The sequence below is a fragment of the Lepidochelys kempii genome, chromosome 4 (genome assembly GCF_965140265.1).
Source record: "Lepidochelys kempii isolate rLepKem1 chromosome 4, rLepKem1.hap2, whole genome shotgun sequence".
NCBI classification, from domain to species: domain Eukaryota; kingdom Metazoa; phylum Chordata; order Testudines; family Cheloniidae; genus Lepidochelys; species Lepidochelys kempii.
The window spans coordinates 35,499,466-35,524,023 of NC_133259.1; the positions used below are offsets into that span (position 1 = coordinate 35,499,466).

Below are 24,558 nucleotides of genomic sequence, written 5' to 3' on the forward strand. Positions count from 1 at the left end.
TACCCTGAGTTAGGCACCAGAAGTCTACCCAATCTGATATCAAATCTACTGACTGTTGTTTATATTTCAGTGCACTACAGATACATTATTATTGACAAGGCCTCAAGCCTTACCTGCAGAAGCACTCAAATATCATTCCTCTCTTTTACAGATAAATTGACAGAGGTTGCACAAGGTTACTGCAAGCAAAGCTGACACTAGATCCTGTATCTCTAATATGTCAGACTAATCTCTTGTCCTCTCAGCCACATTGCATCTCCAAGTGAATGCGTGTAATATGGGCTTGGCTATGATGGCTGCAGCTAATGACCTAACCAATAGACCACAATCCTCTGTGAAACCCTGGAACAGAATTTAAGATTCCTAATTTCTAGTACTCTACTGCTGTCTAGCAAATAGTCATGTGAGCCACTGGCAAATTTGTTCATAAAGTATCCCTGTGGCAGCTGGTCCATATGTAGTAGCATAAAATAGGTACTCCGTTAGCTCAAGAAGTAGAGATCTGTGCTGAGACCTGAAAATTCAGGGTTCAAACTTGCAGATGCTCAATGTGGGTCAAATTCATTATGGTTACACATGACAGAATTTGTTTTTCCATTTTTATTTTTTGTTTAAAAATGGTTTATTTAATTTTGCAGTGAAAAACCATTTTTATAAAAGGTCTAGAGATTAAAAAAGTAAAATTAGATTTAAAAAAAGTCTTTTTTTTACATTTTCAATATAACAGATATACAAATAAGAATGCATATTAAATAGTGATACATCTAAGATTAATATAGTGCAGTGGTTCTCAAACTTATTTGATCAGGCCCCTCCTTCTTTGTGTCAGTAGTTGTTTACTCTCCTCCCCCAAGTACATATACTGCCACACAGCTCTGAAGGCAGAGCCGAGAGCAGGGGCTGCTAGCCAGGCGCCCAGCTCTGAAGGTAGCGTTACGCTAGCAGCAGTGCAGAAGTATGGGAGACAATGTGAAAACTGGTATTTGTCATCACTTTTCACAGCAGACTTAGTGCCACATTTGCTACCCTTAACTTCTGCTCTGCTGCTGCCACACCGGGGCTACCAGAGCCCCACCACCTCCCTTGGGGGCCGGGGGAAGGAGAGCCTGAGCCTGAGCTGCCTCCTGGTGAGGGAATGGCGTGCGGGAGGGGAAGGAGAGCCTGAACCTGGGTGGCAGGGCTCTAGCTGTCCCCTTTATTCCCTGCCTCCGGGCTGTGCATGGCCCTTCTGCATGAGCCCCAGCCACCCAGGGCTAACAGCCAGAGCTCTTTAAAAAAAAAAAAATGTAAAAAGCACACAGCCCTCCCTTGACACATTCCTGCGCCACTCTTGGAAGTCCTGCCCCATAGTTTGAGAAACACTGATAATATAGTGGGTGACATCCTGGCCACATTACAATTGATGGGAATTTTCCTATTGTCTTCAGTGAGTCCAGGATTTCACCCAGCATTTCTAAAGAAGTACTTCACCTCCAACTTCATTATTAGATAAAATATAAGTACTCACAGAAGTCCTTACAAATAACATTTTCTTTGAACATCTAACGTTTGTTTCAAACCATTTTCAGTTACTCCATACAAATGAATGTCAGCATAATACTACATATGAGTTGTCTTAGATTTGTAAAAGACAAGAGGACTCCAATCTGGTGCTCACTGAATGTGTGCCTAATGAATGGCTTTCAGAACAGTGACTTGTTACACCTCACATGAACTACAATGAACAACTGTTAAGGGTACTGTAAAAGTTTTAGCTGAGTTCTTTTCTGTGTCAAGTTGGATGTTTAATGTCATTTTAACATTATTTTTTGAATTTAATTATAAATTCCACTGATAGGATAGGAATTAATGACATCTTAATGGTGTCTCCTTTCTTGTCCAAGAGTAGCACCAAACCCTGCAGGGTAGTAGGTCATATGAGATTCTTGGTTGAGAGAAACACATTCAATGATATTGTAAAAACATAAATTCTTTTGGTCCTTGATTTTATTTTTAGGAGCTGCAAAGGCTGGGTGAAGGCAGTGAGGTGCTTGTGAGAAAAGGGAACGGGAAGAGGGATGAAAAAAGGAAAAACTGGTGCAAATCAAGGTCCAAACAAGTTAGTACTGAGTAATCACTGAAGAATAGCATCCAAGTGTAGGGCCTTGTTGGTTTCTGCACCTGGACTTATAAACTAGAAAGTACACCCAGAAAAGTGGTTTCAGTTTTTGTTTAAGACTGATTAAATATCTGTGGGAAAAGATGAAAGGTTCCAGAGTTTAACTTACTTTATGAAATTAATTGGGACAAGAGTATATCCTCCTGGGAAATAGGGTGTCCCGGAGGGACCTGACTGGCAAGAATTAAATAAAAAAAGAAAGCAGACTGTATTAATTTCACTGATACTTAAAAATTAAGTAGCACATGGGAACAAGAGGCAGAACAGCAGATGTTGTTGTACTCCTCTACTGCTGTATTTTGTGTGCTTCTATAGTGGGATGGAAGTGCCCAAAATGCTAGCCTCTGAAGATGTCTGGTGGGAGACATCATCAAAACAGGATAGAAGGATATGGATGTGGAGAGAAATTCATACGTTGACCACAGGTACCATATACACACACCATCTTCTCCTGACCTTTTCTTCTTTCCACATCCCGCCTCACAATAACAAAATAATGGAATAATGCCCCTCTTTCTCTGCATAGTCAAATGATATACCACCTCTGAGTATGTAATGTGCTTGAAATCATAACACTTTCCTGAACACTTAGATACCCCAAACTCTGGACCCTTAGCCACTATTCTTTTTGTAGCTCATGCTTATTTTGAATCAGGAATGGTTTCCTCTTTTGGCTTACACGATAGGGCCCAGTTTTGTTCAGCAACACCCAGGCAACCAGTGGAAAAACTTGCATTTCACAGTGCCGCATTTAAACAAATGCAAGCTTCACTGATTTAGAATACACCAGGAAAGTTAGGACACTAGGAAAAACTTAAAAAAAAATACAGCCATCTATATACTTCTTTATTATTGTTTCTTATTTGTATTATTGTAGCCCCTCCTCCTCCATTGTGCTACTTGTTCTTTGCTTAGGAATTGATAAAAATAAAATAACTATAGATTAACTGACAACTTGTTACTGAAAATTACTTTAATTGTACTTTCTAAATTAAATCTGTTTTTTTCCTCTGCTGTAAACAATATTTTAGCATTTTAAAATTATATAAAATATCACATAGTGTGTATGTGTTTCCGTTAAAGAATGATTGTCCACAGCCGTATTCAGAGAGCAGACATTGTTGCTACTACACATTTGAATCTACGAGCTGAATAGGGAAAGCTTCTGATATTTAAACTCAGTTATGTTTTTATATGTGAACTTTGTTTATTTGAAACAAAGCTCAGTATTAGGCACCACTGGTTACTGCCAGCTGGGACCTCACCCCATAGTCACAGCTGTGCATTTAACATTTAAACCAGCTAAGAATAGCTAATTAGAAAATCAAACTGAACAAAGCTCACACAGTAGTGTCAGCACAATACCATTTTTGTCTGTGAAGGATAAAAAAGATTTTTTTTCCATATAATAATAATGGTTGGAGCCATAAGTGCTTATTCCAAGTGTACAGATAGAACTTTAGTAAAGGATTATTACACACTTAAACTCCTCACTCTTCAATAATATAGTCTTGTGTAGAAACCAGGAACATCGACAAATATAAAAAAGAGCAAAGCAAGGTCATAATATCTGCTTCTTTGTGAAATGCTGGCTATAATAAATACTACTCATATAGGGAAAGGAGAGGACTGCCTTGACAGTCTCTATGAACAGAATATATGTGAACCTTGAGGAAATGAGTTAAAAAAACATATCTGGCTTCTGCTGGAGCTAATATTTCCTTTGAAACATGGGAGACCAGGATACATCACTGATTTTAGTCAGCAAGCAGGAAACCTTTATTTAAATAATTGATTTTTAATCTTGTTTTGCATTTGTAATTTTTAATTATTTTTCTAAATAAAGGTTCAGTCTCATTAGCTGATAACCATAAAACATGTTGATATGCAATCAAATATAACATTTATACTAAATTTGATATTTCTTTTTGCTAAATAGGATATACTATATAGGTATTTATTTAGGCATTTCTAGAGTTTAACTTATATGTATGTACATTCTTAATTTTTACATCTGTTAGGTTAGAATGCATTTCTTACTTAGTAGAAAATAATATTTACTTAAGATTTGCGTCAAGCTGCATTTAGACAGAGTGTAAAATTCAATTAAAAATGTACAAACCCAGCATTTTAAAATTGTTTTTATTAGTTAAAAAAAACGACTTAAATGTGCTGGAAAACATAAGAAAAAAATAAGTTTATCAAAACATGTTTTTGTATTTGAACCTAACTCATGTATTATACTAAGGAAGTATTTACTGAAGTTAGTCAAGTGAAGGTATGGGAAAGCCACCATCCCATGCCCAGGAATATGTGAGACACTGTACATCAGGTAAAAAGAAAAGGAGTACTTGTGGCACCTTGGAGACTAACAAATTTATCTGAGCATGAGCTTTCGTGAGCTACAGCTCACTTCATCGGATGCATTCAGTGGAAAATACAGTGGGGAGATTTATATACATAGAGAACATGAAACAATGGGTGTTACCATACATACTGTAACCAGAGTGATCACTTAAGGTGAGCTATTACCAGCAGGAGAGCGGGGAGGGGGCTGCGGGGGCGGGGGAGGGAACCTTTTGCAGTGATAATCAAGGTGGGCCATTTCCAGCAGTTGACAAGAACGTCTGAGGAACAGTGCGGAGGAGGGGGGGAATAAACATGGGGAAATAGTTTTACTTTGTGTAATGACCCATCCACTCCCAGTCTCTATTCAAGCCTAAGTTAATTGTATCCAGTTTGCAAATTAATTCCAATTCATCAGTCTCTTGTTGGAGTCTGTTTTTGAAGTTTTTTTGTTGAAGAATTGCAACTTTTAGGTCTGTAATCAAGTGACCAGAGAGATTGAAGTGTTCTCCAATTGGTTTTTGAATGTTATAATTCTTGACGTCTGATTTGTGTCCATTGATTCTTTTACGTAGAGATTGTCTAGTTTGGCCAATGTACATGGCAGAGGGGCATTGCTGGCACATGATGGCATATATCACATTGGTAGATGTGCAGGTGAATGAGCTTCTGATAGTGTGGCTGATGTGATTAGGCCCTATGGTGGTGTCCCTTGAATAGATATGTGGATACAGTTGGCAATGTGCTTTGTTGCAAGGTTAGGTTCCTGGGTTAGTGATTCTGTTGTGTGGTGTGTGGTTGCTGGTGAGTATTTGCTTCAGGTTGGGGGGCTGTCTGTAAGCAAGAACTGGCCTGTCTCCCAAGATCTGTGATAGTGATGGGTCGTCCTTCAGGATAGGTTGTAGATCCTTGATGATGCGTTGGAGGGGTTTTAGTTGGGGGCTGAAGGTGATGGCTAGTGGCGTTCCGTTATTTTCTTTGTTGGGCCTGTCCTGTAGTAGGTGACTTCTGGGTACTCTTCTGGCTCTGTCAATCTGTTTCTTCACTTCAGCAGGTGGGTACTGTAGTTGTAAGAATGCTTGATAGAGATCTTGTAGGTGTTTGTCTCTGTCTGAGGGGTTGGAGCAAATGCGGTTGTATCGTAGAGCTTGGCTGTAGATGATGGATTGTGTGGTATAGTCTGGATGAAAGCTGGAGGCATGTAGGTTGGAATAGCGGTCAGTAGATTTCCGGTCTAGGGTGGTGTGACCATTGCTTATTAGCACTGTAGTGTCCAGGAAGTGGATCTCTTGTGTGGACTGGTCCAGCCTGAGGTTGATGGTGGGATGGATATAGTTGAAATTGTGGTGGAATTCCTCAAGGACTTCTTTTCCATGGGTTCAGATGATGAAGATGTCATCAGTGTAGCACAAGTAGAGTAGGGGCATTAGGGGACGAGAGCTGAGGAAGCGTTGTTCTAAGTCAGCCATAAAAATGTTGGCATACTGTGCGGCCATGCGGGTACTCATAGCAGTGCCGCTGATTTGAAGATATACATTGTCCCCAAATGTGAAATAGTTATGGGTGAGGACAAAATCACAAAGTTCAGCTACCAGGTTTGCTGTGACATTATCGGGGATACTGTTCCTGACGGCTTGTAGTCCATCTTTGTGTGGAATGTTGGTGTAGAGGGCTTCTACATCCATAGTGGCCAGGATGGTGTTTTCAGGAAGATCACCGATGGATTGTAGTTTCCTCAGGAAGTCAGTGGTGTCTCGAAGATAGCTAGGAGAGCTGGTAGTGTAGGGCCTGAGGAGGGAGTCTACATAGCCAGACAATCCTGCTGTCAAGGTGCCAATGCTTGAGATGATGGGGCGTCCAGGATTTCCAGGTTTATGGATCTTGGGTAGCAAATAGAATATCCCAGGTCGGGGTTCCAGGGGTGTGTCTGTGCGGATTTGTTCTTGTGTTTTTTCAGGGAGTTTCTTGAGCAGATGGTGTAGTTTCTTTTGGCAACCCTCAGTGGGATCAGAGGGTAATGGCTTGTAGAAAGTGGTGTTGGAGAGCTGCCCAGGTCGGACGACTGATTTGCACATCAGGACCGCTACGGACCTCCACCAAAGTTTCCTCTGGCTTCGCCCTGCCCAGGCATAGTTCACCATCTTTCGGGTCCTAGCACGTACGCTCATGCTCCACCTCCCCAACGGGGCGGGTGAGATGGGCCGGTGGTGCGCCCTCCACGAATCAGTGGCCTCAGGTGTTACAGACAACGTCGGACCTTGGTGTGGAAGAGGAATCTCATAATGGCTGGCAGAGCATTGTTGACATCATCCTAGTGTCCAAGACTGATGGAATGACTCGGTTTTGTATTGACTTTAGGAAGGTAAATGTGATATCCACATTTGTTGCCTCCCCCATTGACATTTGATGCATATCCCCATGCTCCGAGGCAATTAGTTATTAGAGTGATTGGCAGCCTCCACAATAGATCTCAACCCTAGATCTGATCAAAGGCTACCAGTAGATCCCTCTAACAAGGAGTCTCAAGTGACAGTGTCCTTTGCAACACCTTTTGGCCTGTAACACTTCAAGACTATGCCCTTCAGCCTTCACAGGGCTGCATCCACCTTCCAAAAAGTGAGGGACACAATCCTGTGACTGCACAGCCAGTATGCAGCAGCCTACGTAGATGATATAGTCATTTACAGTGGTTATTGGGAGACATACCTTGAGCATACAGTGACAGTCTTACAGGCTCTGGAGGTTGTCAGCCTCATGGCAAACCCAGACAAGTGCCGATTGGGTTTTCATGAGTTCATGTGTCTGGGACCACCATTGAAAGGCACACTTAGGCCTTTAATCAGGAAGCTCCAGGCCTTGACAGAGTGCCCTATCCCATCAACAAAGAGGCAAGTTAGACAATTTCTGGATCTGTCTGGCTACTATAGATGATTCATACCCAGCTTCACCATGATAGCCACACCTGTCACTGACCTGGTGAAGAACTGTAGGCCCAAGAAAGTTGTCTAGTCTGAAGCCGGCAACTGAGTCTTCAGGACCTTGAAAGACCGCCTGAGAAGTGAACCATTCTTCTTCCACCCTGATTTCACACGATGGTTCATAACCTCACCAATGGCTTCCAGCGTAGGGCTAGGGGTAGTATTAAGGTATTACCTACTGGGAAACACCTTCCTCTTGATTACAGATCACACACCCCTCTGCTGACTCAATTCCAGATCACCACGGACAACTACCAGCCATGACATGCCCTAAGGAGAGGAATAGAGCAGTAGGAAGAGGCCCGGATTGCAGGTAGTGAAAGAGGGTCCATGGGTCAAAAACGAATGGAATGGGAGGGCTTGCATTTCCCTACCACATTACCACTAGGTGGTGCTGCAGACTGTAGCCACTAGGCAGGGAAGGTCATCTCCACTCACAGAAAGACAGAGAGGACGCGGTTGTGGTAATGGACCAGGTCATGAACAAGTGTTTAGTTTCCAGGACAGAGAAGAATGGATGAATTTTTGATCTGTTGTCAGGGAAAGAACTGCAAGATTTGGAGGTGATGGCATAAAGTCAGGGAGCAGTCAAAGATTTCCTTCAAGTTGCAAGACTGGGTAAGTGAGTGGTGATGAGAATTGTGTTAAAGAAGTGGGGTAAATGAGAGAGTTGAGGAAGGTAAATGAGTAATTTGTATTTAGCTTAATTTGTCTGTGAGACATCCAGGAGAAAATGCCAGAAAGTTAGGCGGCTAATAGTCTTCCTCATTGTTCAGGGAGAGGTAATATGTGATCTACATGTCAGTTCTGGAGAGAGATAATTACTCCATGAAGGATTTAACCCCAACTGATTGTAATTGTGGAATGTCTTGGTGGATGGAGCTTCCAGAATGTTGAAATCTTGGTGGATGGAGAGGTGACTGGAACCAAAGCCAGGGAAAGAAAGAGTCCTCTGGATAAGATATGTATGAACTGAAGAAAGGGGTTTTCATTGTTCATTATTACTGTGTAATCTAAGTGTAACTGAATGCTTGCTTTTCTACATGGCATAGTCTAGTATATGATCTTACAGTAGCATTGTGTAAAGTGTTTGGTGTGTAGAATGTGTACTTTAGTAGTACAAGAGATATGGTTTTATATATACTGGAATGGGATGTGAAGAACTTGAAAAATCATTGTGTGCACACCAGAGAAAACATGAGTTTCAGTTGTTCATACTTTTCACATGATGCTATGAGAAGATTCTTTTTTTAGAATACTACTGAACTTGCACAGTACCATCAGGCAAAATAGCAAAAAGTGTTTGCTTTTTTGTTATTGAGGACCTTTTCCAAGCCCCAGTGAAGTCAGTAGGAGTCTTTCTGTTGATTTTAGTGGGCTGTGGATCAGTCCTCGACTGCCCGTGCTCTTTAAAATATTTGTTCCATCCATTTTATGCTTCTGCATGACAGATGTCATGATTTCAAAAGTTAGTGGCATACAGTTTTCAAATAGCTGCCAATATGCTCTTCGCACTTGTTTTCTGTTTCTTTCCAGTACCATAGAGTACCAGATCTATTCAGTCCCTGCATATGCCAGACAAACAGATTGAGAAAGGAACAAACATTTCCTTCCCAACACACTTTTGCTTTCATCTTGTAAAACTTAGATAGATTCTACAATAAATAATAAGAAAACACAAGCATAATTGCCAAGAACAAAATATGAATCTCTATGGAGACACATGGATACCTCTTCCCTGTCCCTGTCAGCTTCCTCCACTAACCTAACTTTACAAAGCTTGTTTTAACAGCACTCTGTGGGACTAGAGCTATTGTAGCTGTTACTGCAGATGTCTATCTTGATGTAAAAAAATCATGTGCTTTGCAGCCTAGCTCTAAGACTCTTTGTGTGGGAGAAGTAGGAATAAGCGAGTGCTGAAAAGAGTTAGAGTATGTGTGTGATGAATAGGGAATGCTGGGAATGCAGTCCTAATAACTGATGCCTGTTTGTAGCGTACTGCTCTTTTCCTCCACCTCAGCCTCCTGGAACAGTCTTTGCTCATGTCGGGAGGAAAATGTGGAAAGGAAGAGAGTGAGAGAATAACTAGAATTAGGATCCTGGCATGTCCATTCTCTATGTAGCTCTCTCTGTGTGTCTATCGTACAAGGTGCCCATTACTTTAGTGTCTGTGTGCTTTTATGTGCATGTAAAATGTGTTATATGTTATACCATAAACAGGAAATAACGATCATGATTCTGCCATAAAGATGCTGAGAAAACACCAACTGCACAAATAGCTCTGTCTGTTTGTCTGTTTTCCCAAGAATGAGAAATCATTTGATAGCGATGACAATCAAGACCTTTTGAAATACGTTGATGGGATTTTTTGTTTGTTTGTTTTGTTCTTTGAAAAGCAATCAAGTGCACCCAAAGGGCATGTTCCATTTGGGATGTACCGCACTTGTTAATGAAAGCAACAGTCTTTAGAGTTCTTCTTAAGAAGATGTTGATATATTTAATGCATTAGGAAATCTCAAGTTAAAATAAATATAAACTATACGAATAGCTGATAGTACATTGCAGATGTGGACAAAAAGTCACCACTGTTATTATTGCACTATCACACAGTGGGGGGCAGGTGAATCACAATGAAATAATATCTTTCTCTATCTGTCTTCTATGTCAAATCACAAAAGTGATGAAAATTTGAGTATTACTTTATGATACACTGCGCCCATAACTTGTAGGGCTTGATAAACCAGTGGACATAATAATAAAATGAAAGAAGTTGACGTTTATTAGAGTTGGTTGAATAATTCATTGGGATTTGTGTGTGTATGCATGTTTTGGCTTTTTTATTGCATACTAAACTTTATTTCATTATTTGACTATCTGTAATATATATAAACTTAAAACGCAGTAAAAAGATACTGCGCTGAAAATCTCAAAAGGTATTGCAGAGGCTTTTTTGTTACAAATTGAATGGGATGAGGGTTTCTGGAAGCAGATTTGTATGTAAAACAATTTCTGCTGACTGGATATCATCATGATCTCATGCCCATAAAACTCTCACTGGAGTAAAGAGGACTGTACACAGGACCCTTCAAGAATGTTACTGAGTTAAATTAAAGCAGACAAAGGAATGCAGTGTGTTTGAAGGATGTCTGAACTGATATTGAAGAAACCTGAAGAGTGCAGAGAAGAAAATGCATCACATTCTCCTGAGCTAAAATAGTTCCTGCACTACCTAGATTAAGCACTCAGATCACTGAATTTATGATAGTTCAGGACAACATGAATACCATTTAAATGGGATAAGAGGGGGAAAAAAGTATGCTGATCCACCCTAAATGGATTTTGAATGCCAGGAACTAAAGACATGTCTACACTACAAAATTAAGTCATCCTAACTTACATCAGCGTACAGCTGCCATAGTAATTACATCACTTGTACATGTATACACTTTGTTCCTTGTGTTGGCGGTGCATGTCCTCACCCGGAGTGCTTGCACCGATTGAATTGTCAGTGTGGGGAATTGTGGGATGGCTTCTGAAATCCAGCAACAGTCAACATTGTCTACACTGGCACTGCATCGACCTCAATACATCCACACTGACGCTATGCCTCTTGTGGAGGTGGAGTTATTAAGTCAATGTAGCAGGTGAGTTATGTCGGCGGGCGTGAAATTTTAGTGTAGACACTTAGAGTTAGGTCGACATAAGCTGCCTTGCATTGACCTAACTCTGTAGTGTAGATCAGGGCTAAGTGTTTGCAGAAACACTGGTCCAGTGACTCACGCTGGCTGAGTGTCTGCAATTTAAGACTCTTAGGCCAGGTTTACACTATAAACTTACGTCGGTATATCTACGTCATTCATGGGTGTGAAAAATCCAGTTATACTGACCTAACTCCCAGTGTAGACAGTGCTATGTTGATGAGAATGCTTCTCTCATCAACATAGCTACTGCCTCTTGTGGGAAGTGGATTGACTATGCCGATGGGAGATACTGCACCACTGTAGACCTGCTCTTAGACTGCCTGCAACCTCACAAAATTAGAAAGAAACTTGGAGAGCAGCAACTGAGACCTGCAGGCTGGACTGACACAGGAGGGGAGTGACTGCCAATTAAAAGGTGTTGGGACCCGTGCACGTACCGAAAAAACAATAAAAAAAAAATGATGGCGCTAGATAGAAAAGTAGTTGAGACATCCTGGAAGTGCTGGTGGTGTTAGTGGAAAGAAGCAAAGAGAAGGAGCTGTAAGCCACCAGAAAATACCTCCCAGTGGAAAAGCTTTGCCAAAAGCCAAAGAACGTTTTTCTCTGTAATGGCTTAGGATTTATTAGGTAAAAGGCATATACAGGCCTTTACGGTGTGCTCTTGGGGTTGGTGATCTGAGTTTCCTCTTAGAGAATGCCAGAAAGAGTTTTATCATGTATCATCTCTTTACCAGACAAGACTGTTTAGTGAAATGTGGAGAAACTGCAGCTGGAGAGAGAGGGGACTCAGGGATAGTGCAGGGAAATTGGCTTTACTTTACTGGTTTCTGTCCAGTTGCGTAAGGCCCATTTGAAACTGACATTTGTCCCTTTTCTGGAAAGCACTTGAATAAAGGAACTTTAAAATGCCCAAAATGAGATCAAGGTAAAAATGGTTGCAGACTTTAATGGCAGACAAGCCAGGTCAGGGATCAGGCAGACCTAACTGAACTTGGAAACAGGGTGAAATCATGGCTGCCCTGAAGACAATGGGAATTTTGCCATTGACTTCAGTGGGGTCTGGTTTTCATTCAGGGCATTTCTCTCTCTGGTTGCAGGGTGAAAAGCAAGAAAACACTTTGAAAAATAATGTTTACATCTTAGGAGAAGAAACACTGGTTTTGTAAGAGTGAATTTTCCTGTTTGGTAACATGTCATTACTGTTTAATGTTCACAAATATTTCTGTTTTTATTAAACAAACATATAGGATTATGGAAGGAAAGACACACAGTAGAGGCATTTCTGTGTCCAAGTCTATAACCAGCCCCACAAAGCATATTTGTAAGTGCATAGATATGGGACTGCAAGTTTACATTAATGACAAAAGTGGGTGTATCAATAAAATAGTGGCACTGATGCTGCAGTCTTAAGTATGCAAGTTATTCAACTGGGATTACTTGTGTGACCAAGGTTTGACAAGATCCAGCTCAGTATTTTGTATTTTACACTTGTAATCTTGCACGAGACTTGTGTTAGGGGTGCAAGATCAAGAACTCAAAAGAGAAAATTTCTAAAGATGAGGCGGTGACTGCAGAGCCACAGTAATTATGTTGGTAAAGCACTGATTTTCACGTTCTAAGGGCTCATTTCATATTCTGTTTTTTCAAATTCTAAAAGTGTCAAGTTGCACATCTTATATATTTTATATAATATGCATTAATAACAGAGTACTAGAAAATATGACATTTGTGCAGAGTGGCTCTGTTAATGTTTAGAAAACACCCTGATTTGCATGCTTCATTTTGCAACCTTAATGGTGTGTTAACACTAATTGTTTAGATTTAATTTCCTACTTTTTAAATAAAAATACTAAAGAGATAATGGGAAAAATTATATATAAAAAAAGAAAATCTAGGGGAAAGCTATTACAATTTATAAACTTCTCAAGGAGAGTGTGTAAATTCTGGTTGTGCACTTCTTCAGCCCATAGTCTGATTATTATTTTTACATAATATTTATATTACAATAGTGCCCAGAGGCCCCTGTGAAGGTTAAGGCCCCATAGTGCTATGCGCTGTACAAACAAATTCAGGGACATAGTCCCTGCACTCAACAGTTTACTATCTATTTTATTATCTGCAACCCATGCACAGTACTTCTAATTTTCAGCACCAGCTTGGGCATATGGGCAGTTCAGGAAAGTAGGAGAGCAATACCCCTGAGTATGTTCCTTAGCTAGAGGCCTATGTAAGCCTTAAGCAAATGGTATTAAGGTAAATCTGAATTCAGAGACCAGGATTCAGGCTCACCGGATTCAGGGTCACCTGGACTTCTCCTGGGCTGCCACAGGTAAGAGCAGCCCCTTAGAGCTATGCCTAAAAGAATAAGATGGTTCTTTATAATTTGGCATCTTCGGGGACCAACCAAGTTTCCAATGAAATCAGTGGGAAGCTTTTTATTGCATTAACTAGTAGTTGGATCAGGCCTTAAACAGAGTAAAAGGCAAAGCAGCCATATAATGAGTTAGGTACAAACAAAATTTATCATTTGTCTTGTCTACTTGGGCTTTAAGCAATTCAGCACAGGGACTGTCTTTCTAAAATTTTGTACAGCATCTAACACCACTTGTATTATCCGTCTTGTCTCATTGGACTTACCTTTGGTTTACCTTGTAACAAACACCGTAGCTGTTAACTGCTATTCACATATTGGAAGTCATGCATCCTATCCAATAGGAGCCAGCTGTTTAATTCAGCCTAGCATAGATACTGCTACTGTTAATGTTTCTTTTATTTACCTTGAAGCTGCTTAATTACAGAAGATAAACTCTTCAGGATTTCCCTCAAGGATATTTTCACTTCCTGTTGCTGGAAGTGAAAAATAAGTGAACAGTAGTGCCAGCTAAGGTGTGTGTTGTCTTTGTTACAAGGGGAGCATGCCATGTTTGGAATTCTGTTGCGTGAGAACAGTTAAAGTACACTCAGTGCCAGTGTCTGTGTCCCACACCATCCTCTTCTGTTTGTGTAATGGCATTGGATTGAAGGGGAGAAGCACAAGGGTGCCTAGTTGTAACACCTAAATCAAAGACTATGGAGATATGGTTGACACTGTGTACTGCAGTTAAGTAGGGCCCTACCAAATTAACGGCCAGGAAATCTGGTCTTTTGTGTGTTTTTACCCTATGCTATGTAGATTTCACAGGGGAGACCAGTGCTTCTCAGAGCTGGGCAGCCAGAGATTGGCAGCTGTTGGCTGGGTGACTCACTCTGAAGGCAGTGCCCTACCTGCAGCCACGCAGAAGTAAGGGTGGCAATACCATACCATGCCATCCTTCTGCGCTGCTGCCTTCAGAGCTGGGTGGCCAGGGAGCAGCGGCTGCTGATGGAGCATTCAGCTCTGAAGGCAGCAGTGCAGAAGGGTGGCAATACCATACCATCCTTACCTCTGCACTGCTGCTGGCAGCCGCTCTGCCTTCAGAGCTGGGGTACCAGCCGGCCTCACAGAAGTAGGGGTAGCAGTACGGCCACTCCTCTATCCCCCCCCCAACAATGACCTTGTGACCTCCCCACAACTCCTTTTTGTTACAACACCCTGAAATTTTCATTTAAACATCTGAAATCATGAAATTTACCATTTTTAAAATCCAATGACCGTGAAATTGACCAAAATGGGCTGTGACTTCTATAGGGCCCTTAGAATAAGCAATGCAAAGTTCCTATGGTCTCTCTTTCTCTCTAGTTCTGAACATAATACTTTGCATTTCTCTAGGGCCTTTCATAAGATCTCAAAGTGCTTTTCAGATGTTAATTAATTCTTTAATAAAGCCTCAAAAATCTTTGTAAGGTTGGTATTCTAATGTCCATTTTCTCTGTGGTGAAACTGAGGCATAAAGAGTTTAAATTACCAGCTGAGGTAAAAATAGAACAGAGATCCTCTGACATGCTGTCTTGTACTTTGGGTACTTAGAAAAATCCCAATTATAAGAATACATATATACTAATAGAGTTATATCACTGGCCTCCTGATCAGAAAAAGGCCATCTGAGTGCACAATCTCAAGGGAAGTCAAAAAGGCCTCTAAGTCTTATAAAACAATAACAATGGATGACTTCAACTAACAATATAGGAACTGGTCATGTGTCACAATTGGCCAGGTTTAAAGATGCACCTTACACAACACCTCACATTACTGTTTCTGGAACAGCTTGTTGTAGAGCACACACAAAGGAGAGGCTATTCTCAATTTAGCCCTAAACAACACACAGGAAATGGTTAAGTTGAGCCATTATATAAAAATTACCACAATTTGATTAAGTTCAACATTTTCAAGGGAAGAATTATACCAAAAATGAGCTCTGCAACACTAAAATTTAAAAAGGATGGCTTCCAAAAATGAGGAAAGTAGTCAAAAAGATCAAAGTATAGAAATTAAAAGTGTTAGAGTCAGCGTGGAGGCTAATGGATACAGTAACAGTCGCGGAAGGAATGCAGACCCCCCCCAAACAAAAATGAATCAGGACGGCAAGGGAAAAAATATGGTTAAGTGGCAAGATGTGACTCAAAGAGGCGTTCTTCAGAAAATTGAAATAATTTTTGTATTGTGTAGCAGGAGGCAGTTCACTGGCCACTGGTACACATTTTGTATTTTATTAGATATTAGTTTTTGTGGTCTTGTGTCCTAATATGAAAATAAATTATATTTATACCGTTTGGGCTGCTGTTGACAGAACAAGCTGCAGAGTGTAAACAGCCCACTTGATTTTCCTTTTACTCAATTCTCATGCCCATTTCCTATTGCTGTGTGGGAATTGTAATTGTGGATCTTATAATAAGTCTGTATGAAAATAGCAATGAATCATGGTTCCAAGAAATCAAATAGCATTCTGAAGACTAGGATCTGTAGCTCACGAAAGCTCATGCTCAAATAAATTGGTTAGTCTCTAAGGTGCCACAAGTACTCCTTTTCTTTTTGCGAATACAGACTAACATGGCTGTTACTCTGAAACCTGTAAGGCATTGGTATCAGTTTATAGCACTGCCTGACATCAGTTAGGCACTGCCTGACATCAGTTAGGATCTCAATAGGATTTGAGTTCGTGTTTCCAAAAGCAAAAGGCAAGTCTATTTAGCACACTGGCCTCCTGGTCTTTCTTTTCTTGATATCCTGATGACATTGTTCTCAAGTTTGTTTTGGATTTCTGTTTAGCTAGCAACTCTTCTTTTTCTGATCTACAGAGATGTTTTTACTCTGACTGTGCAGGGCTTTGCTATCACAGTGTTCTTGGGAAGTTTTATCTGCTGGCTTGGGGTTATATAAACTTTATTTCAACAACGTCAACTGAGGGGTTCAAATTTTGCTGTCTCTTTTTTTGTAGTTTAACTGTTACAGTAAATAGGCAGATGACCTGTAATGGAAGAAAAAAGAATTCCAGTGAAAACTAATACTGTACATTTCATTTGATTATTTTACACCGTGCATCAAAAACCGGGATCAATCAATAAGGAATTTTCCTGTGCTTCCTTCGTTTTGTTTATACAAACACCAGCTTGACCTTATAAGTTTTTTGCTGACTATAACAAGACCAGGACAAATTACTTAATATCTCTTTTGTGTTCTTCTCGGGAGGAGTGTGTCCTATTCTGAACTCTGGAAGACTTTCTGCACAAAATTCCATCCAAAAAAATCTGACAGTTTCTGTGACTCCACACACCAGCTATATTTTAAAATTACTTTTTTAATATTAATTATCTGAAGCTGCTAACAGGTTTTTGCTTATTGTATTAAAAACAAAGAGTGCAATCCTGACTCTATTGAAGCCAATGACAAACCTCGCACTGAATTCAGTAGAGCAATGATTTCACCTTACCTGCTGGTGAAAATAAACATTAATACTGTTGCTGTTTTTCTTATGACTAAATTCTTTCCAGCAAGTGACTGATGTGTTGTGGAACCATTCTGATATCCATTATGATGAGTTGTTTGGGGAACATTCTATTGCAGGCTCTTCTTTAATATCAGTAGTATTTTCTGTCACATGCTTCTATGGTAATATATTATATTTGAAAAGTAGCAGTTAACATTTCATGTAGCATCCAATACAATTATTAGCCATTGAAATATTATCTTTCATAAAAGTTTTGATACTGCTTTGTAAATATAACCATTGAAAGTTCCAGCCAGTGCCATAAAGTTCTGCTGATTGTGGAAGAAGTACTGTCACCGTCACCTCCTTACACAGTAGATTACAGATGGACTGCTACTTGCAATGCACTGGAAAGTGAAAATGACCTTGTCTTAATAAAAAGTAGCATGTGCTGTATTGTTCATTCTCTCCTCACCTTCTAATTGCCTCTAGTGATCAGCAAATTAAATTTATTTGATACAACTAGTGGAGACTGGCTTCTCCATTGACTGAGAATGTGACAGTGTTATTACCTAAAACATTTTCAAAATGTAAATATCTCTCTCCGTAGGCAGATGAATGTCCCACAGTAAAACAAGCATGTCTAATGCCTAGTGGGCACAGATTACCTCACTGGTTTTTGAGCTACTGCCATGCCTAGGGGAGGGCTTGTTTAACTTGGGTTCATTAATGGAGGTACTGAATCATTCCCTTAGGCAACTGGGCCATGCCCTCTTCCCTGCCAGTGCCACCTGTTTGGGGGGATGGGCAGATTATCTGTGCATCCCTTGGTGGAGAGGTGTTGTGTGGAGACATGGACATACTTTCCATTATTGGAAGCCCTGTGCCCTGAAATTCTGAGGGGCAGAATCTGGCTTAACCTGGAGATGAATGGGTGCTTGTGCAGTAATTACAAGTCTTTAATTGTGCTATGTACTAGAGAAGGCATCCCAGTCTGTGCTACTGTTCTTTCAGTAGGTAATGTTAGGATAATTCATTTTTTTTAATCTGACAGCATATTTCCTCATGTAATTCATTGCAGATACACAACTTTTATTAGCTTACACTGCAGGGTGAATCTGAAAACCCGTTAAATTCCTAAGCGATAAAAGTTATGTGCACTTTCACCTCTTCCACTGTTACATTGCTTATTAGAGGTGTATATAGTTTTTGCATGAAGGAGTTCTGCAGAAGTGCATTACAAGCGGCTTGCTGTTTAGAGAACATTAGAGGAACTAAAGAAACAGTGGTAAAACATATGAGTACAGTGTAAGAAAACTGACTATTTACATATTATATATCTTGTATCCTATATGTACTTTAGTGACAGAACTGAAGAAATTTGCCTTTGGTATATTTGTATATTTTAATATAGTCTTCATAGTGAAATTCTGATTTAATTGCAGTCAGTGCGGGGTTTGCCTTTGACTTCAGTGGTGTCAAGATTTCAGCTTCGGTTTTTAACTTGTGTAGAAGGTTTTGTTTGTTTGTTTTGGGGCAGTGTTATTTTATAATATTGTTATTTTATGTCTTTGGAATGCTGCGCATGGCTATCTAAATAAACTAAAGAGGCGTTCAGTGAAGTTCAAAGGTAAAGAAGTATCTAAGCCTAGGATCTGGCTATTCCTAGTGATTACCAAAAATAAAATGGCTTGTGAAGTGAACATTTTGTTGTTCAGTACTGTTAACGCCAGTTTTATAAGAAGAAATTATCTGTTTCGCCAAATCCCTAGTTCTCTACTCTTTTGTACTTATAGCAACCTAATAAAATATCTTTTCCCTTTAAAAACCCCCTCTATTTACAGTTCCTTCCCTTCTTTGATTAAGGCCAAACCTCGTATTCTGGAGTTTTGTTTAGGGCTTTATTCATATGTTGCATATATCTTATTCTTATGCATTTGCATGCACCTGAGCTGATTTTTCAAAATACGCAGCTAGGTGTACCTGTCTATCTGAGATCAGATGCAAGTCTGCTTCTATATGTAAACGATATTTGTTACCTTAACAAATTAGGAAAGAATCTCTTGACCTGTGATATTGGCTGTTAATATGAAGGCTTTAATTAAACCCAGACTGGGGAGAAATTTAATATTAATAACTTTCAAAATATCAGTTATGTAGTCTGAATCACTCGGTTATTATACCACCTAATTTCCAAAATTCAAATGCCTCGTGAAGCACTGCTAAGCTGTTCAGTGACTGACAGACAAATTTCCAGTATGCAACGGTAATTTTATTCTGATGCTTGTTTTACGATGCTTAGTGCAAATTTTTGTTTCAACAGGATCTTCAAACATGGGTGAATGGTGCTAATGAAAATGGCTTTGTCCTTGTCTCATTTGGAGCGGGAGTGAAATATTTGTCAGAAGACATAGCAAATAAATTAGCATATGCCCTGGCAAGACTTCCTCAGAGGGTTATCTGGAGGTAAGAACTACAGTATAATATGTGTTTGAGGTAGATTTGAAGGTTTCTTACCGCATATTTAACTGGGAATTGGTCCTGCTTTGAGCAGGGGGTTGGACTAGATGACCTTCTGGGGTCCCTTCCAACCCTGATATTCTATGATTCTATGATTCTATTTGGGCTGTCCTGGTTTGGAGGCAAATTGAATTTGGGACACACAATGTAGATAGGCAGGATAGCAGGAGGCAATTAATTCTTTCATGAAAGGTGATATTTATTGTCCTTTCTTAACCTCCCTCCCCACTTTCTCACAGAAGCAGAATTTGCAGCACTGTCCTTGTAGTCAGAAACACAGCAGTCTCCTAGCAGAGTGTAGTTCAGGTTATATTCAAGCACTGGGATGTAAGCTAGAAAAAAGATAGAGCAATATGAGGAACTTTGTGAGGGTATGTATAACATTTGAGGCTTTTAAACATCACTGCTAGCTAAAGACCTCATATTAGGAATTGGGAATGACATTATCCTATTGACTTCATGTTGGGGATGGGGCCAGGGAAACAAACATGACAGGAAGGAAGGAGAAAGGGGGGCTGTGTGTGAACAAGAATCTTTGTTAAGGTAGGAAATTCCTGTTCTCTGAACTCTCTCTCTCTCTCTCTCTCTCTCTCTCTCTCTCTCTCTCTCTCTCCTTTGTCTCCATTTGTTTCAATCTGTCTGTCTTCCTTGCCTGCAGGTCCCTGTTGTTTGTATTGCTCCATATCCTTGTCTTTATCTTGCCTGTTAAACACAAAGAAGGAAAGAGAAATATCTCTCCCTTTGCTTGACTGGAGTGATTAGGAGATCCCATGGATGTGGAGATTCCTCTGTCTAAGCATAAGGCATTCTCACCATCTCCCCCAGATCTCAGACTTACCCATAGGTACTTGAATTCCTTAGCTTGCTGTGTAACAATAGTTAGGTAGGAGTGGGTGAGAAATTCTGCATTTCTAGCATCTCCTGGTTTGAGCTAGAGAGCCACTCCTTTACTATCCGTGACAGCACTTTTGTTGAATGCAAAAGTTTAACAGCTCACAGCAATGCAACACAACAATTTAGAACAGGAAATTAATAATAATAATCCTGAATCTCCTTTCTGGAGTCTGCTCAGGATGAGGGAGCAGCACTTTATTTCAAATATATCAAATTGCCCTTCTCTAGGAGTGGAACATTTCATTGTCTTCTGGTAGCTGTTGTTCCTGCTGTCATTTTTAATGAACATTTGTAGTTATGTATGCTTTATGTATTATGTATTATTAATTATTATTATTATTACTAAACAGCATTGAACACAGTGATCCAGTGTTCTGGCCCCTCCCCGTCCCTTTCTTTATGTTGAAGTTTTATTTTTGTCTCAAAAGTGACAGACTGCACGGTATTCTAAAACATAATTGCCCGTAAGAGACAAGACACCAAGAGGGCACAGATTATTTAGAAAACAACAAACAGCCGGAGCATAATGCTTATCACTCTAACTCACCCTTCCCTTTGGGAACTGTTGGTGTTCAAGAAGGCTGGAGGTTCCTGCAGCAGTCAATTTCAGCTTGAGCTGGTGAAAATGGACAAGGACACAGAATAGACCAGCTCTGCCCTTTCTCCCAGGGCAGAAACCTCCCAGTCTCCTATGTCAGGAGACTCCCTGATCAGCCTCCTTAGGTGATCACAGACCCCTACCAGCTGACTTGTTGCCAGGTGACCTCTTTCCTGACAAATTAGTTCTCCTGGGCAGGGGCCAGAATTTTGTGTAGGGTTCTTCTGTTTGTATAAAGAACCATCAAGATTTAATAATCCTCTATTGTTAGCCCTGAGCCACTGCCCTTGGAATTTCAGCCCAACATGGAGATAAAACCCCACATTCAAAATGGATTTTTCAGCTTGATAAAGATACATAGAGAGCGTACCCAACAGCAAACAGAATTCATCAGCTGTACATAAACAGATTCTGCAAGTCATCACACACACACACATCTGTAATTACAGAATAATCAAAGAGTAAAGCACGGTAAAAATAGTATAGTATGTGAAGTGTGGTTGCAGGATTCTGCATATCTTACTACTCACCATTATTCAAAACACTATTTTGGCCCTAGTCCTGCAAAAAGGATATTTATGCTCCCACTGGCCCACTGTTAATCATGGGAGGAAAGTATTTATGATGTTGTCCACCTGGCTCAAGGGAACCAGAGACTGCAGTGTAGTGAAGATATTTCTTAAAAAAACAAAAGTATATATTTTTGATACTGTCCTTTCAAAAGGCTTCATCTGAGTCCAGTGTATTTCAGCAAGGGCCATCCTTATTCTCCTCCAAAAATGTTCTTATCAATTGTTTATATGACGATACGAATTGGTGTTTTGAAAGGTAACATTTTGGTCATATCCCGGGGAGCAATCATAGTAGCAGCTACTGTTATCCTCATAAAACATTTTGTTGTTCAGAACATACAAACACCAGCCCTTAGAATCAAGGCAGATATTATCATGCATTTTTGAACATGCATATCTGATTGCCATTCATCTTAATGAGGGAAGGTCGGAGGCAAATGAATTGTCAGTCAAGGCTGCTATCACTGAACTAGACAACTCTCTTCTTCCTCATTCTTTTTTGCCTGCAAGCATAAAGATCCACTGTCACCCATCTCACCTGTCCTCTCTCTCTTTATGTCTTTGTTTCTAGACCTCATGGATAAAAACTAGAAGAAAGAAAAGAGAGAAGTGAGAAGGGAAAACCCAGCAGGCATAAGAATCTATAGCAGAGTATCTTATCCATGGAAGGGAGAGTGCCTCAAGCCAGGGCTTCCCCTAAATTGGCTTTACAGGGCTTGGATCATGGCTTGATTCACTGTATGTGGATCGTAGCTGCCTAACATATATTACAGAACCACTAGGATTCTGATTCTACTGAGTGGTTGCAAAACCCTCTTGGCCTTTAACATAACCTGCCCCCTATCTCTTAGGAATGATTGCTACTTGTCCTGACAGCAGATCCAGAACTTAAATTGCTGTAGTACTTACCTTGTCAGTCTTTCACTCATCTTTTTCCATCTCTCATCCCCATTTGCATCTTTTGGAGTCCACAGAGTTGGGACAGCGAACCCATTTTATCTGAAGTCAGCATTGTGGTCAGGGCAATCCAATTTCTGAAGGACAACTTCTTGCAAGAAGTTACAGATGGAAGATTCTCTTTGAGCCTTGCCAGACAATGTTTTATTGGGTAGTCTTAACAAGGGATTCAACTATTGTTCTTTCAGGGTAGCAAGATACCGGTACCGAATATTTAATAGTGTTGAAATCCGTACAAAATCTGTGATGTTGGTTGAACTGTCTTCTTATATTTACCTTTTTTCAACAGATATGCTTTTCTTGTTTTGCCTCCTGCCTCCTCCTTTCATCCTTTACATTCACATTTTCTCATTAACCACCAGTAGCTTTTGGTTTTATTGCTCTTTCCTGGGAATTTTATTGTAGAGGAGTTAACACTCTCCAAATACAATTTTTATAGATTAAAAAAACTGAAAACCAAATACAAGCTTTTGCTTGTTATTTTCAACAGTCAGATGAGTCCATAATAAAAATACTAAAGTTTACACAGTATCATTCAGACAGAAGGATAGATTAAATGTTTTAGAAATTGGAATCACTCCTCCGGCCAAAGAAATGCATCAGCTCTTGGAGTGAAATATGACAACTTAACACTATGCAATAGTTTAGGACAGGAGGTGAACAAGTAAACCTTAACCAACTGACACTGAAGGGGAATTTTTTGGTAGTCTGAATATAATTACCTTTATTATGGGTTCACAGTTGCATAGATTAGGGTGAATATGGTTGCTTTAGGTGTTTCCAAATAGGAACATTGTCTTTTCATTATGGATAGGGTATCCTCTCCTGGGAAGAGAAGGACTGGGTCCTCTTAGCAGAAAATTTTCAGGGCTACTAACTGGGTATCATCATTATCCTTTCACAAGCTTTACAAGTAGAGCTGATAGAGAACTTTCTGTCAAAAAAATTTTTCAACAGAAAACTGGGTTTTCAATTACACTCATGTGTGTATGTAAGGTGCCTGCATTCCATGTCAAATATTTAGTTTTCACTAGAAGATGAAGAAAAAATAGGTCAAAAACTGAAATTCTTTTGGTTTTAATTTTTTTAATGAAAAGTTGAAATTTTCAGTTGAAAAGGTCTGTAAAAATGATTTTGCTGCTATTTTTCATCAACATTTTTGCAGGGTGAAAAAAAAGACTATTTTGACCAAATCTTTTTACAAGCTAATCTCTACTAAATGGCTTTTGGTGCAATATTACAAGTGTGCTGGTCCAGTAATTTTTTTTCTTTTGTGGGATGGGTGAAAAAGAGATGAATAGCAAGAGAAATTATTTACTGTTTTCTTGTTTGTCATGGTCTCCACTTGAGTTTTTAACACTCAAGTAAGTAAACTGATTTCAGAAGAGCTGAACATCCAGGTGCTCCCACTGGCTTTACTGGGAGCTGCTAAGTCCTCAGCACTTTAGAAAATCAGGCTACTTAATTAATTATGTGCCTAAATACAAATTGAGGAATTTTACTTTACATACCCATGTTCTTCTGATCATTCACCTATGGAAATCTCTTCTTGAGTTTGAAATGGGTGTGCTGTGCAGAGGGCAGTGGAAGCGTTTCAAAGACGTACTGAAAGTACATCTTAAAAATGGGGGCATCAACCCAACAAACTGGGAGGACTTGGTGCGGAACAGAACACAATGGCACCACACCTTACACCAAGCCACAGCTCACTTTGAGGATAACAGACATGCTCATGAGACAGAGAAGTGACAAAGGAGGAAAGAAAGGGCACAACAGTCCAGCCAACAACTATGTCTCCTCCAAGATTACATCTGTCACTCCTGTGGGAAAATCTGCAGGGCAAGAATTGGGCTCCTCATCCACTTAAAAATTCACCAATGAACCCCCTCGGCAGATATCATCTTCACATCAAGGGATAGCCGAAGAAGAAGCTGTGTCTTGTATAACTGAGCTTTTTAATTCCTGTTAAGTGGAAACATACTTCTGCTTGT

At 40.0% G+C, this 24,558-nt stretch overlaps 1 protein-coding gene across 2 annotated transcripts in view; it reads left to right on the plus strand.

The window, feature by feature from the left end:
• The window catches only part of UGT8 (UDP glycosyltransferase 8), a 71,634-nt gene that overhangs the window by 34,918 nt on the left and 12,158 nt on the right, over nt 1-24,558 (plus strand). For both annotated transcript variants that reach the window (XM_073340974.1, XM_073340975.1), the window contains exon 3: nt 19,350-19,492. In XM_073340974.1, the coding sequence (XP_073197075.1) occupies nt 19,350-19,492 (143 nt within the window). The remainder of the gene's footprint in view (nt 1-19,349; nt 19,493-24,558) is intronic.